This window comes from Equus quagga, chromosome 12 (genome assembly GCF_021613505.1).
Source record: "Equus quagga isolate Etosha38 chromosome 12, UCLA_HA_Equagga_1.0, whole genome shotgun sequence".
Lineage (NCBI taxonomy): Eukaryota > Metazoa > Chordata > Mammalia > Perissodactyla > Equidae > Equus > Equus quagga.
Window position 1 is genome coordinate 70,911,872 of NC_060278.1, and position 16,726 is coordinate 70,928,597.

Here is a 16,726-nt window from a genome sequence, read left to right on the forward strand (position 1 = left end):
TACAGAAACACTAAAAAATACATTCAAGTATTGAGAATCATGGATACTTTTACAACTAAGGGATTGCCACTGTTAATATTATAAACTGCTATCTTTCTCCTGTGTGTGTATCCATTTGTTTGTAATATATGTATATGTGTACAGAAATATATGTATCTGTATATATATATACACACACACGTGTGTGTGTGTGTGTGTGTGTGTGTGTGTATCTTTATGTATGTGTCTGAATATATCCTCTCTCCTGGGATCAAAATGAATTTTCCCTTCATTCTTGCTTTTTTAGTTTATATTTTTATAAGCATCTTATGCTGCCATTAGAATTTCTTCAGGAGTCTTATTTCTAAAAGATGCATTATATTCCATGTTATGACAAACTTTTGGATGGTTCCTCTCTTTTTTTTTTGCCATTAAACGCAGTATCACAAAGATTTTTGTGAATAACTCACTCTATACTCTTAGTGGGGGTTACTTTAAAGATAAATTCCTACTGTATAATTCTTGGATCAAAGTATGAACAGTTTATCTTTTGTTAGATTTTGTCAAAATTGCTGAGGAGTAGGTCATGCCCTTTAGTCTCCCTCCAATGATGTGTGAGCATATTTGGATACCCTATTCATACCAATTCTGTGCATTTTCAATCCTACTTCAACATCTGATATTCAAAAGAAGACACCGAAATCATGTTTTATTTGCATTTCCTTAAGTAATGAAGAAATAGGTCATTTCTGCATATTTATAATGACTGTATTTCTTCTTTTGTAAATTATAATTGAGTCCTTTGCCCATTTTCCTCTTGCGTTGTTTGTTTTTTTTCTTATTTGTTTATGAATTGTGTTTTTTGTAATAAAAAACTTAATTCTTTGTGAGTTAGGCTGAGGATATTTTTTCTAGTAGTTTTTCTTTAGAATCTGATTATAACGTTATTTATCATGTCAAAATCTATATATTCAGCTGTAGCCATTTCCCTCTTTATGACATATAATGACATATGTACACACATATTGCGGATGTATATGTTTGTGTGTACTTTATAACATACATGTGTACAATCATGTATCTGTGCATATGCATTCAAGCTCAAAAAGCAGTCCTTATTTTAAAATTTTAAAAAATACACTTTAGTTCTTTTAGTCTAGTATTTTTATAGTTTCATTTCTATGTTTCTTCCTTGCTCCTTCTGGAAGTTAAGTTGGTATTAGGAATGAGATTGAAATTCAGCTTATTTTTCCAAATGGCCAACTAGCTGTCTTAATGCCATTTATTGAGTCATCTGTCTTTGAAATGTCAACCTGAATATATACTGAAATCCCAGATCTACTTGAGTCTGTTTCTAAACTCTTTATTTGGTTTCATTGATCAGCCTGTCCATTCCTACAATAGGACTACACTGTTAATCACATTTTTCAAAGATTCCATGTCATTTTCAGCCTATTTATTCTGTCATTGACTGATAATATTATATCTATGAATTCCCCATTGCATTTCCAATAGGATTTTATTCATATTGTATCTTGCCATATCATCTGACACATGAAAACCCATCATTACTATATTTAATCATGGATTTCAATTTTTATTGATATAAAATGACCAACTCTTTCTCACTTGAGACTTTCTGCTAGAATTCTAACTGGATAGATTCTAAAGTAGTTTTTCATGTTTTCTTTTGTTGTTCCTTTCCCAAATATACCTTTTTCTAACTTTACACTTTAAACTTTTACTATTTTATTGAAATTAATTCAACCTGAGTATTTCTCACACTTAATAAATAACCTAACTACACTTACTCTCATAGCTATTTGCCTGTGTTTCTGTCATCTTATTTGATATATTGTGTTTCTGTTACACTGCTATTTGTTTATTATTATTTGTATTACTGAATATACCCTTATGTTTGGTATGATCTTTTGGGGAAACTTAGAAAGTAAGACACCTTCTTTTAATTCTATTGTGATTTAATTCTATTTGTGATAATCATAAAAGTTTTCTGTTATTCTGAAACTGAACGTATATTGTCAGAACCCTCAGCAGAGTCGGATCTCCAGTTTTTGATTATCTTTACTGCAGTCAGCATTGTGTGCAACTCTCCCTGCCCCGACCATAATCTTTGTTTTATAAACTCTGCCATTGATACTTCCTTTCTTTTCTGTCTCCTCATTTCCTTTTTTATTTCTTCCTTTTCTTCCTTCCTCTTTTAAATATTCTATTACAATGCAACATGCATACAGGAAAGCACACAAACAATATAGAGAGCTCAATTAAATAACCAAAAGCAAATAGAAAAACTGTATATGCTTATGACAGCCAGAAGCTCATAGCCCCATCAGTACCTCTTCCCCAGTCATCAGAATTTAATCAACACTCTGGCTGTCATAGTCATCACTACCTAGATTTTCTTTATTGTTTTACCACTTAAACATGCCTTTCTAAACATTATAGTTACTTTTTTCCTGCTTTTTGAACTTATAAATGAAATTGTACAATATATATGCTTTTTAACCTTGTTTAGTTTAACATTATGCTTGTGAGGTTCATTTGTATTTTAGCTTGTAATTGTGGTTTTTAGTTGTCAATGAGAGTTCTGCTTCATGTTTATATCTGTATGTAACGTGTCTTTTTCCTCTGATTGTTTTTGAGATTTTTCTCTTTATCACTGGTGCTGAGTAAATTAATTGTGATGTACATAGGTGTAATTTTTTTGATGTTTCTTGTGCTTGGGGCCATAGAACTCTTGGATATGTGGGTTCATAGTTTCCATCGAATTTCTGAAAAATTTCATCCATTTTTACTTCAAATATTTTTTCTGTCTCCCGCTCCCATGCCTGTCTCCAGAGACTCCAATTCATGTATATTGGAATTGGAATCACCTTTGGAGTTGTTCCGTAGCTCATCATTGATGCTCTCTTCATTTTCTTCCATCATTTATTCTCTCTGTGTTTCAATTTGGGTAGTATCTATTGCCACATTGTCAAATTCACTAATCTTTTCTTCTGCAGAGTCTAATCTGCCATCATTCCCAGCAAGTGTAATTTTCATCTCAGATGCTCTTGTTTTTCATCTCTAGACATTGAATTTGGGTCTTTTTATATCTTCAATGTCTCTAATTAACATGGACAATCCTTCCTTTAGCTTCTAGAAGATGTGGAATACAGTTATAATGACTTTTACCATGGCCTTTCATATTAATTATACCATCTGTGCATTTCTGCATCAATTCCTATTAATTGATTTTTCTTCTCCTATAGGTCATACTTTCCTACTTCTTGTCAAGAATTGGAAAGGGTCTGAGATTTTATCCTACTTGCAGATTAACAAGTTAGCTACCCACAATTCCTTGGATGCTGACAGAAGACATTAAGACTCCAGGTCAGAGATAAAGAACAGTTTATTATTCAGACAATAGCAGTAGCCAGAGTATTTGTACTCTTTCCTGAGCCCTAATTCTCACAGGGTGACCAGGTGATACAGGTACCACCCGTATCAGTGGGTTGTATTATAGGGGAGGAAACTTGAGCTTAGAGAATCTGAAGCTTTCTTAATGAACAGTAAGCATGCCTACTCTTTGATCTGGAGGGAGGCACCATTCCTATCTTCCAAGGCTGTAAGCAAGACTGCTCTTTGCTCCAAAGGGAGACACGTTCTCTGTCTTCCAAGATTGTTCGCCATATAAACAGCCTTGAAAATGTTGACCAAAACAAAGACAGGCAATGCCTCTGCTCATAAAGTGTGCAGAAACACTAGAGATGCATGGAGATTTGTTTTCCAATACTTCTTTGCATGCCTGGTAATTTTATTGATTTTACTTTGTTGGACATGAGATACATTTATTTTCCTATGATATTCTTGAGCTTCCTTCTGGGATGCAGTTAAATTACTCAGAAACAGTTTGATCCTTTCAAGTCTTGCTTTTATGTTATATTAGGGAGGACAAGAGCAGCATTTAGTATATCGTCAGTTTTGCTGCATTACTGAGGCAAACCCTTCTAAGCCCTCTATAATTTTTTAGGTTTTCCAGTCTGGCTGGTGGGAACAGGTACTTCGTCCAGCCTTGTGTAAGTTCCAGGTATCATTCCCTCAAATCCTTTAGTGTTCTTTACCCAGCCTTGGTCAATTTCTCCCCATGCATGAACTGATTAGTGCTTAGTAGAAGACTTGAGGGATTTCCTCTGTGGCTGTCTAGAGTGTTCACTCTGTGGAGCTCTCTCCTCTCCAGTACTCTGCCCTGTAAACAGCAGACACCCTGGCCTCCCAAGACTCTCAGCTCTGTCTCTCCAACTCAAAGAGTCTGCTGGGCTCTGCCTGAGTTCTTCCTCTCTGCACTGTGGCCTGGGAAGTCTCTTCAGGCAGTTAGTTGGGGTAACTACAGGGAAACATAATTTCTTGACTCTCAGGTATTATTGAGACTTAGCAAATTTTAATATTACTTCATACATTTACTCTCCATGACAATGGAAAAACATTAGAACACTTTAGTTTACCTCATTCCAATAAATGCCATTACTGTGGTATGTTTTAGTTCTATGTATATCTTAACTCCCGTAAAAAATTATTATTATCATTATTGATTTGTACCATCAATATTCATTTAGACTTATCCAATACTTACCATTTACCTTGCTTTTAATTCCTTCTTTATCTTTGACCTTCTATCTGAGATCAATTTGTTCCTATCTGAAGAACATCAGAATTCTCTGGTGATGAACTTTCCTTTCCTTTTTGGGTCTGAAATGTCCTTAATTAACCTCTAATCTTGAAACATACATTTTCCCTGGGTTTAGAATTCTTGATTGGCAGCTCTTCTGTCATATTGTCTTTTTATTTCCATTATATCTATTGAAAAGTCAGCTATCCATCCAATGGTTTGTTTGAAGATTGCTTTTTGGATATTCTGTTTATTGGATTTCAGCAATTTTATTATGATGGGCCTACTTGTGGATTTATTTTGCTTGGCGGTCAAGGGGCTTTTAGAACATGTGGCTTGATGTCTTTCAATGTAGGAAATTTCTCATCATGCTTTCTTCAGATTTACTTCTGCACAATTCCCTCTCTCCTTTCTGTCTGGGACTCCAAATTACATATGTGATAGACATTGTCATTTTATCCTTCATCTTTTCCTTTTCTTTAATGTTTGCCATCCTTTCTTCCTCTACTGTTTTTATTCTGGATATATTCTTCTGACCTAAATGCTAGTTCACAAATTCTTTTTCATCTATATCTAATATGCTGTTAAACTACAAATCCACTTACTGAAATCTTCATTTCAGTTGTGGTATCTTTTACTTCTAGACTTTCTTTTCGTGTTTTCTTTTTCTTTTTTTGTTTTGAATTTCTAGTTCTCAGCTAAAATTTTCAATCTTGCCTTTATCTCCTTACACATAGTCAGCATAATTATTTTATACTTTGCGTTTATAAGTCTAATATTTTAAGCCCAAATGGGCTTGCTTTTCTTGAGTGCTTTCGTGTTACCTTGTTTCATTTTTTCTGGCTATTTTTTGTATGTGTGTGCTGGACATTATATTTAACAAATTCTTTAGGTAAATGGTTTGAAACCTACAACACTCTTTTTTGTTCATCTAGTAAATATTTTACATGTGTTTTTTTCAGGTGCCTAGAGGGACTAACAATCTGGGTTGGTCTTAATTTAGTTGGAGGATGGAGATGATTCAGAGTTGGGTAGCAGTCTTTTAGAAGGCTGATCTGCTGATTCATTCTTCCTGCTAGGGTTAGGGTTAGGGTTAGGGTTAGGGTACATATCTGGAGTTTCAACCCAAAACACAGGGGGTTTACCAGAGTTCTTTGTCCTTTTGAGCAATGGGACTCAAGACACCTTTTACAGAATCAGCAAATGCACTAAGATAAGAACAGTTTCAATTCTGAGCTCACATCTCTGGATATCCATTTTCTCCCATAATCTATGCTGACAATTCTCTATCTTGTTGCTCTCTGACAACTTTAAGCAGACATTCTCCCTCCGTACATATATATGTAGCTGTTTTTGTTTTGTTTTGTTTTTTGTCTAGGTTGTCTAGTTGTCTTCAGTGGGAGCAACGGTCTACCTTATTTAGACTTTCATTACTGAGAGCAGAAGTGGCTGCTTTTTCTTTCTCATTTTTAAACAACATATACTATAATTTTCAAAGGTAAAAGCAAACATTTATGTGAGATATGTTGATACTAATTTTGAAACAATTATTTTGACGTTTTCGTACATTTAATGAGTCTCTTACTATATAGTCTTTTGCAACTGTGCTTTCTCAGTCTTGAATTTTTCCTTCCTTTCTATACATATTGTTTTTTGCGCAAGCCTTCTGTTACATTATTCAGAAAGAATACGGGGTGGCATATTTTCTTAATCTTTGTATTCCTGAGAAAATATTACTCTTGACCTCATGCATGAATAATAACTTTACTAAATATAGAAACTGTGTCCTTTAGAGCCTGGAAATGTTGCTTCATTTTCTTCTAGTAAAGTTGTGGGAGAAGAAGGCTAAGGCTAATCTGATTTTGGTGATTTTGTTTGTAACCTAACTTTGACTTTCCTCTATGCTTTAAAAGCTTTTCTTTATCACTGATCTTTAGAAATTCCATGAGGCTTTGCAGGCTTCTGTTCCCATTTGAGCGTTTATTATCTTTGCCTATAAATATAATGTGTACTCTCATGTTTGGGGTCGAGGAACTGGTTTGCATTAGGAAAACTTTTTTTCTGCTCTTTTTCTAAAGATTGCTTCATTTCTGTTTGTTCTATTGTCTTTTATTGGTATCCAAGGATATGTAGATTTAATCTCCTGGATCTATTCTGTATATGTCTCACATTTATTCTCCTTGTTATCATATCTTCATTTCAGTAGTTGCAAACCCAATGCCTGTAGAGTTCAGGCAGGTAACAAAAATAAATGAAGCCAGCCTGGTACAAAAAATAATGAATGATGATAATTGTAGAGAGCAAATGTCCTTTCTGAATGTGGTAGCTACCGATAGTATTCAGCTCTAATAAAGTAGTACCAGATTCAGTATTTTGCCAGAAAAACTAAAATCTGAGTTTTTAAAAATATAATATTTCTTAGTAGAATAAAAACTGGAAAAAGATCTCACAACTTACCATTGGGTTGATCTTGGTCACACATAGAATGATCTGTTACTTCATTGTCTTTTGTAATATTGTCATCCTTTGCAGAATCTGACACAACAAACAAACAAAACCTCTAGTAAGCATTTTTAATCATGAAATAGAGTAGCTTCCAGAACTAACATGATAGATTTATGTTTGGGGGACAGAACTTACTATTTTTTAAGAATACCATTAAAATACTTTAATACTTGAATCAATAAGTTAGATTTTCTTAAAATACTACATAAGCTATCTGCACGAAGTTTACAAGGTAAAGATGATAGAGATTTGGTTGAGACATCTTTTTGCAACAAACAAGAAAATATAAGAAGATTTTATGCATCTGTGAAAGTCTTAGGAGAATTGTGCAAAAGGATATGAAAGGAAGGCAAAATAGAGAAGATTAAAGGAATAGCTAATTTTAATGTTCTTAATGCTTCCATTACTGTAGTTGTTCATATATGGGAGCCTGGAGTCCTTGAAAGAGCCAGATGCAGATCTTTGAGATCCAGCGGTAATTAAGTTCGTCTTCCTCAGGAACCATACCAGTAGAACAATAGCAAAAGGGGCATGCAAGCCTTCTGTTCTGTGCAATTTCATCCGCTACCTCATATAGCATGTTTAAACGTGGAATCAGCACAAGGTCATCTTTTTTTTGTCATATGGTATACTTTACAGGAAATAACGTAGCTAAAAGAATTTCAGTGACAATGGACTCTTGCAAAGCAAGAAAGGGTCCCTTGTTGGATGTTTGAGGCCTCTCTCGAGGCTCTTTAAAAGTCATTGGAAAGAGCATGTGAGTGGGTCAGCAGAAAGACAGAAAATAGGTTCTTTCATTCATTCCACAAATATTTTTTAAGGGTCAACTGTATGCCAGACGCTGTTCTTGATGCTAGAGAGTCAATAGTAAACAGAGCACCAAATCTCTGTCCTTATGGAGGTTACAATCCAGTAACCTCTATGATATTTTTCACGCAGCTAAAAGGGTCATAAGTGAAAGATATCCAAAAGCCATAAGCTAATCCTTTTCTAAAAATTATTTTATTGAGGTCATATTGGCTTATAACATTGCGTAAATTTCAAGTGTACATTATTATATTTCAGTTTCTGTATAGACTCCATAGTGTTCACCATCAATAGTCTGGTTTTTATCCATCACCATATGTATGTGCCCATTTACCCCTTTTTCTCTCCCCCCAACCCCTTCCCCTCTGGTGCCATGAGCTAATATTGGATGCATGTGGCTGTGGAGAAAGCTGGGGATGGTGGATCGACACTTGTTATTACTTACAGATAGGTTCTCTACTGAGTTAGTATCACTCAGTTGAGTTTTAACAGATTCCCTAACAGAATGAATCAAATGGAGTCTAACATGTTATTCTTTCTTTGTTTCCTTTTCCGTCTTCCCTCTCTTCCTTCTCAGACTAGAAGATAGCCTTAAACAATATGGTTTGGAATATTATGAGAAAGTTTGTTTCTTGAAACTGCCACAAGCAACGTTTGATGGACAAGTGAGAAACCTGGGTAGTTAACATATGATTCAAATTTAATAACCAGCGAAGCAAGTATACACCCAAAGTGTATGGTTTTAATTAACTGCAAATAATTCCCCCAAGGCAAATGTTTAATTATCTGCACAGCTTCTTATTTCTTCCTGAGACTGACAATAAGTTTCAACACCCAAATTTGGAAGCAAAATTGATCATAGACACATTTTCCAAACTGTTATCTCACTCATGTCAAACTGTTTTAAACTAGCTCCCATTAAAATATGCCTTTTTAATTTTGGCTCTAACATGTGGATAAAAAAAAATCCTTTGAATACTTTTTTCCACCTTAACACTGAAAATGAGCAAAGATTGAAAAAGCTACCACACAAATCAGGCTAACTTTTAATTTTGAAAGTGTTTTAGTATTTTTGTTAGTTTGTTTATAGAAAATGGCATTATTTGATATGTTATCTTGGGCAAAGCTCATTTCTGTCAACCTTAACATTTTAAGATTATCCAAGATTTTGCATGTAGTTAAAATTTGTTCATTTACACTCAACAATAACTCATTGTTTTCTAAACTTACATAAACATTATGTTTCACACGCCAAATATTACATAAGAAATGTCTTTTAAATAATGATTTGCATTGAGCTTAAAAGTTTATGGTCTAATGATTCACATAAGATGGGTGAAAGTATTTGAAAAATTAATCTCTAGAATGTACCTGTTTTATCACCTATATTTGTTTCTTTAGCAAATTAATTGACCCTTTAATTTCAGTTTCCTTGGGGGAGTTGTTTTAACATTGCTCAGGTGCCTCTGATCTTATGTGTCCTAAACTATATATAATGTATTTCACTGAACTCAAGACACCATCGATTATTATTTGCACTATTATTTTGTGTAGGATTAGAAAAAAATGCTACCAAATTAACTATAACACACCATCAATCCTAAGAATGTGTCTTGATTTCAGAAATAAAATTTATGAAAGACTGTGCATCCTAGAAATATTATATTTGAGTATATTCTACGTGTACACAAATACACATCTTTATGTGATGATAAGGATTTTGTATCAACATGCCCCATCATCAAAACCACAAGCTCATTTTGTCTTGTATGTGAGCTTCTTCTCCAGAAATGTTCCACCTCTACATACAGCAATAAAGCAGGATAAAAAATATAAACTCATGATAGCATCCACACATAACCAGGTGGCTGTGGAAAATTTCTATTGTAGTTTCTCTATTAAAAAGGCTATTTGAATTTCCAGTCTCATGAACCTAAGCAAGACTGGATTTGATCCTGAATGCTTTAAATCATGAGTCCTATTACATTACCCTTAGTTGTGGGTTTGAAATGACAGTGGAGCTTTTCTGCTTAGGAGGTGATGAAAGCTGCACCATATATGTATATAAAATCATTATTCATAATGAGAAAGAGAGATAATATATTTAGTATATAAGGTCACTAAAAGAGCTTATTCTTTCTGTCAGTTCTAAAAACTGCCATGAAAAATGTAGTTGTATATACTAAATTCTTGCTGCACCATGGATTCACATTTTGTTTAATTCTAAACCTTATGATTTGGTAATGTTCAAAAAAATGTAGAAGAGTTGGGGCCAGCCTCATGGCATAGTGGTTAAGTTCGTACGCTCCACTTCAGTGGCCCAGGGCTCACTGGCTCAGATCCTGGGCGCGGACCTATACATGGCTCATCAAGCCGTGCTGTGGGGGCGTCCCACATAGAAAAACTAGAAGGACTTACAACTAGGACATACAACTATGTACTGGGGCTTTGGGGAGAAAAAAAAAGGGGGGAAGATTGGCAACTGATGTTAGCTCAGGGCCAATCTTCCTCACAAAAAAAGAAAGCATAAAAAAAGCAAACGAGTTCTCACCTAATTCTGAGAGTCAGTCAGTGTTATTTGAATAGCAGAGGACTAGAATTAAATTTATATGTAGATTCTGACTTTCAAAATCTTTAAGGTCAATGTCCTATTAGAGAATTTTTTCAAATGCAAATATCACATCAAACATTCAAGCCAAAGTTCTAAAGATAGATTATCTTTTAAGATTAGCAAGAATAAAAAAGAAATGTTTTCATAAAAAATCTCCTTATTTAGGAAGTTGAAAAAGGTTTAAAAGAATATTTTAAATAGATTAAAATTAAAAAAATAAAACAGAAATTCTAAAAAGTGGATCATTTTTAATGTAGTCAACTACACATGTCCACACAGTATAGCACATGTATAGATTTAAGCTGTGATGAGAAATGATAAAAACATTGAATTTTAATAAATATATCTAAACTACAAATCAAAATAAATGCTATGCCTTTCAAAGATGTCCCTTTAAAACAAAAGTTTTTAACCCTAGGAGATCCCTGAATATACCCTAGGGGTCCACAAACCCTTTTTAAATGATATGCAAAATGTGTGCATATATTCATATGTTTATTTGTCTGGGAGGAGATAGTTTCCATTATATTCTTATAGGGACTCACAACCCCAACAAGGGTAAAAATGACTATAGACATGTATACCCTAATGCCAGTGACACTGCCATTTTACAAAAGATTTCTAGGACTGTTAATGAGGAATGAGCTACAGAACTTGATGCCTACTCTGCGGATTCATCAATGACGGCAATTCTTGAACTCTTAAGGTAGATCTGACTCAAGGAAATTGCCAAAAAACTATAGAGATGTGTTTAATAAATGAGGAGGAAAATCCAGCTGGCAAAAAACACTTTGCACCAAAATTAGAGGCTACTATAAAGTCTAAAACTGAACAGATCATTAACTGTCTTTGAAGACATTTTTCAATTCAGGAGGTATACAAAATCCATCTAGTAAGAGAGGGGCCCCGACTGCTATTTAGCACAGTGGCAGAAGGTCATTTTGGTGTAAAAGGTCTAATGGGTCTGAACAAAACAAATGCCATCCACAAACACCTACATGTAAAATCTCCTTGCTCTGTAACATGTAAAATCCACACATGAAGATCTTAGCTTGACGCAAAAGTTGTACAGAAACACAATCCCCTGGATTTCCTTTGATTCTTGTACACTGATTTGTTTAGACCAAGCAAAACATTTGTCTTGGCCTACTCATTTGAATCACTGGTTTATTATGTGAAGCAATTAGAATAAAGTAGTTTCTCCTCCATCTGAAGAGTTTGCTTATCCACAATAAACTAGAGTCTCCACAGCCAATTATGGTCTCATTGAAGCTTTGCAGTGACTATTCCTCTATATAGGAAAAATATATCCTGTTATATGTCCCAGAGTTTTCAGATGGTGAGGATATGAACTGTGCTTTGTCCTGGTGAAGCTGGATATACAAGGCTGATCTATATTTACCTGAAAAGTAACTGGGTCCATAGGACAGGACACTGCCCTGAGCATCGGGAGGCTCAATTGAGCTATGGTTGGTCATCTGTCTTCATTATACAATTATTAACCCCTATTAAAAGGGGGCCGATCATCCCCAGAGATATGGAATCCAGGAACTAACAGTCTTTGAGAGATGGCTGGGAAAACCATCATTGTGTACCACTAACTTTGTTTCTATTAGAAAACATATTCCATCAGAAGTTGAAATATAATGATCTACACCTGAAATTTATATGATGTTATAAACTAATGTTACCTCAAAAAAAGTGAAGTAAAAAAAAACACATTCCAAATTCCAGACAGTAAATTTGTATGAACCAGCTCATTCCTCCATTGGAGGTGATAGTCTTCTGCAGGTTACTGAAAATACAAGCAAATAAGAGAATCCGTCATGAGAGGATGGGCACTAGTTGGGGTTGTGATTCTAGATTTACAACTACAAACTTCATTAATGTAGGAAAATCCATTCACTTCACATAATCTCAGTTTCTACATCTAGGAAGTGAGGGTGTTCAGCCAGATAATCCTTCTAAAATACTTTATGGTGCTAATCTGCTGATTTGTTCAAATTATCTCTTTGTTCTGGACAACACTTCTCTGTAAACATTCCCACACTTCCCTCATTGTCTGCATACCTGAGTTGGACAGTTCACAGTCAGATTTTTACTGTCTATTTATAAACTAAAGGTTAATAGCAGGAGAAGTAGTGCCATGTGACATCCATGCCACACTGGCCATCGTTAACTCAGAAACTGAACAAAGAATCATCACAATGTAAGACAGAACAGCTGGATATGAAGCCGAGCTGGACCAGGATGGAAAAAGAAATGCTTAATTACCCTTTCCATCAAGTTAATGTTTCCCCTTTGGCCATGTAAACAAAGGCAAATCTGCTCTTGTTTTCAGTCGTCTGTGACCTGCTATCCTTGCCCTCCATCCTTCTGATTCCTTTCTGATCTTGCCTCCCTCTCTTGCTAACCCACGAACCGCAGGCTCTCTTGACAATACTTTTCTACCAGTCTGATCAGGCCGCAGGCTTGAAAAGTAGCTACGGTTCTAGATGTTAACTGACTTGGAATTCTATTAGAACATTCATCTATAACTTAGGGAGAATACGAGTGTTTTATTTACACTGTCGTTTAATTCAATCTGATAATGAAAAGTCTGTGTGACTGTACTACTGAGAGGACCCTCCAACTAGGGGAAAGGATGAGGCCTTTCGGCCCTAACTGAGTAGAGTCACAGCCCAGCGGCTGGCCACTGCTTCTCAGTAATTTTGTCTCACGGAGACGTTGAGACAGTAGACAGTCTGCCTGTAGGATCATAAATGCTTCGAGTTCTGGGCTCAGGTTGTTTGCAGCCAGACACTGGGAGAGTGTGGCTGGGAAACCAGCACCTCACCCTGCTGAGATCCAGGGATTCCTACAGTCCCCGGGACTGCGTCATAACCCACCCTGTTGAAGCACAACTTAAGTCTTTTTTCCCAAATGATGGAAAGGGACATGTTTGGAAACTAAGATAAGCATTTGGACCCTTCGCGGGAGTTACTCATTTTACGTGAGTTTCAAAGATGTGGATGGCTTCTTATTAACACCTATTTGTTCCTCACACCTAGAAGGATCCACAAACCCATCCAAATTAAAATGGATGTGCTTACTTTTTTCTGTTTTCTTCCCATATAATTCTATAATATGTATAACTATAATTTGGATGAATATATAATTATATATACAAAATTATATATTTTGGGTATTGTTCTATATATCCAAAACTATAATTCTATAATTTGGATGGCTGCAGAATGGTTCATTATGTGGATCTACCACAAGCTATTTTACTATTGTCCTTGCTACTGAACATTCAAATCGAATCCAATTTTCATCCATGTTAAATAAACCAGTTGTATTGTTGTATTGGGTATCCCAAGGCTGCATTCACTCCTCTCCTCTGTCTCTTACTTCTTCTCAGCCCACTCCCACCTCTGAGATATAGAGTTTAGATCTCTCTAGAGCCAGAGTAACTAGAATAGAAACAGCCCATGTCCGTTAAGACTTGTAGCTGACAGTGCCTCACCCATATCCCTTCGGACAACTCCTGAAATTGCAGCAGATGGTTCCATGAGCTGAACTGCTTTCTGAGACTCTGAGCAAGGGCATTCTTGCCCCAGGTGGGCCAGAAGTACCCAGGAGCTAGTGCCCAATTCCTGACTCCCACAGGATTCAGGAGATAAAACCCCAGGTTCCTCACCCCTCAGGGAGATAATTCTGAGCATGCTCTGTATATTTTTTAGAGCAATGGCGTTTGAGTTCCCTTCAGCAGGAACCCACCCCACTTCCCCAAGCCTCACCTGTGCTTCCTGGGACCATCTTCCAAATAAACCATTTGCTCCTACATCCTTGTCTCAGAATTTGCTTTTGGAGAACCCAAACAAAGACAGCCAAGATAGTCACTAACCTGTCTTGCACTACTTAGTAGCAAAAATGTGAATGTTTACCCTATTCTCCTAACTTACAGTCTGCTGCTTTCTTATACCAGGCTGCCTTTAATTAGCGAATGTTGGGAAAAGTGCCTGCCACCTATCTAAGAGAAGTTGGAAAAAGAGGTTGCCAGGTTTTACACCATATAACCCTGAGAGCTGGACACAGGTGATTGGTGAGAGATGGGTCCTGGGCAGTCACCTATAGGTTGGCCAACAGACATAAAGCTGGCCTTACACGAGAGCTCCACTCACCAGGAGATAATTAATATTAGATTATGATGAAAGGAATCCATCAGCAACTTTGCCTTCGAGTATTTGGTGGTAAAATATACAGAGAAAGCTTCGAAGCATAGAATGGTTTAAAAGCAATGATTCACTGAAGGGGAAGGGAAGAAACACAAGCTGTGGATGGGGTAGAACAAAGAAGCATAGAGAGTTACTTGGTAGCATTAGAAGAGTGAAAGAGGAAAAGAAGGTAGTAAAAGTCTTGGGTGCCCCTTGAGTGGCCAACTTTTAGAGAAGTTGTTGAGTTGCTAGAAGAACCATTTGAGCTGCTGCGGCCTCCTGGACGATCCAGTTCCTGGAGCGGATGAAAAGGTTCCCTCGCGCTCTGACTTTCCTACCACCTGAGGAGACCTCAATGTGTGTCGCTTCTGCATAACCCAAAAGAGTTTGACTTTGCTTATTTTGTGGTTCTTGCAAGTTCATTATCTAATTTTAAGGTGTATATATACTTTAAGCATTTCTAAAATGATTTTTAGAAACATTACTTTAAGAAGTTTGGTATTCTTTTAGATCCATTTTTCAAGATTCACCTTTTTCCTCATTTCAAGTGTTCAGCACCCTCATGAACTTTGTACACAGTTTGAAAGATACTAGACCAAGAAACAGAGAGAGTTAAAGAGGGGAACAGCCTGATCATGCAGAATAAAACAAGTTCAGTAAAATTCGTTTTCAAAAATGACCCTGGTGGGAAAAAAAGTTAGATGGCATCTGGTATTACAGGAAATGGGGTGTATAGAGGCATTCGTATGATGAGGGCAACGTTTTGCCTCATAAACCGAGAAAAATGTGTTAAAATCCTGTAAAATGTTATTTTATGAGGACTTTGGGCAGTAGACTAAGGATTAACTTAAAACTGTTATTTTGTATTTCCACGAAGATTTTGTTTTAATCCACTCCTATTTTAGACAGTTTAACCATGAGTTCTGGAATCATTATAATAGATTTTCCTAATGCAATGACTGACTCTATCAGTCGGCTGGGGCTGCTGTAACAAAATACCATAGATTGGGTGACTTAAACAACAGAAATGTATTTTCTCATACTTCTGGCGGCCAGAAGTCCCAGATAAGATACTGGCTGATTCGGCTTCTGGTGAGCACCCTCTTCCTGGCTTACAGACAGCTGCCACCTTCTTGCTGTGTCCTCACATGGCCTTTCCTCAGTGTGGGAACTTGGAGAGACAAAGATTGAGATCGCGCTCTCTTCCTCTTCTTAATAAGGCAGCTAGTCCTACCATGAGGACCCCACCATCAATGACCTAATCTAACTCCCATTACCTCCCACAGACCCCATCTCCAAATACCATCATGTTGGCTAGGGCAACGTATAAAGTTTGTATGTGTTTGGGGGAACAGAAATATTCTCCCTGTAAAAGTGACAGTATGCACTTGTGCGCATGGCTGTTTGGATGATTTATCTTTCAAATGTTAGCTATTCAAGTTTGGCATCCCTGCCATACACCAGAACAAAGTTTCAAAATGGATTTTGAAATAGAACCTTCCCTAAATGCAAGGTTCACTTTCCCCATCCCAATTCTCTGGAGTCAATTTTCATCCATCCTTAAATGCATCAAGTAGTCGGTGTTTGGATAACATGCATAAAGTAGCATGAATAAGTTGACAGCATGAATAAGGGAGTCTGAGGTGATATTCAAAACACTTACTAATTGGCAGTAGTGTCAGCCAATGAGAATGAACATGTCCACAGCACTGGGGCAAGGGCCTGGAGCCTCACTGGTGTGTCTTGGATGGCAGGGTAGTAATGGCAGTTACTTGCAAGGACGGGACTTAAGTCACTATTTGCCAAAGAGCCTGTAAATATTTCAGTATTTCAAAAATTCTTGCAGCAGTACCAGGGTGTACTGGCGAATATCAGTTCTGTTAATAGTAGAAAATTATATTGATAAGTTTCTAAAAAAAGATAATCAGAGTAGTTTAATAACCAACAGTTTCTAATGTT

The 16,726-nt window shown here is 36.3% G+C and overlaps 1 protein-coding gene across 4 annotated transcripts in view; it reads right to left on the reverse strand.

Annotated features, from left to right (window-relative positions):
• Nucleotides 1–16,726, reverse strand: part of MACROD2 (mono-ADP ribosylhydrolase 2) — a 1,871,078-nt gene that overhangs the window by 67,315 nt on the left and 1,787,037 nt on the right. For all 4 annotated transcript variants that reach the window (XM_046678763.1, XM_046678762.1, XM_046678761.1 and 1 more), the window contains one exon: nt 7,103–7,180. In XM_046678763.1, the coding sequence (XP_046534719.1) occupies nt 7,103–7,180 (78 nt within the window). The remainder of the gene's footprint in view (nt 1–7,102; nt 7,181–16,726) is intronic.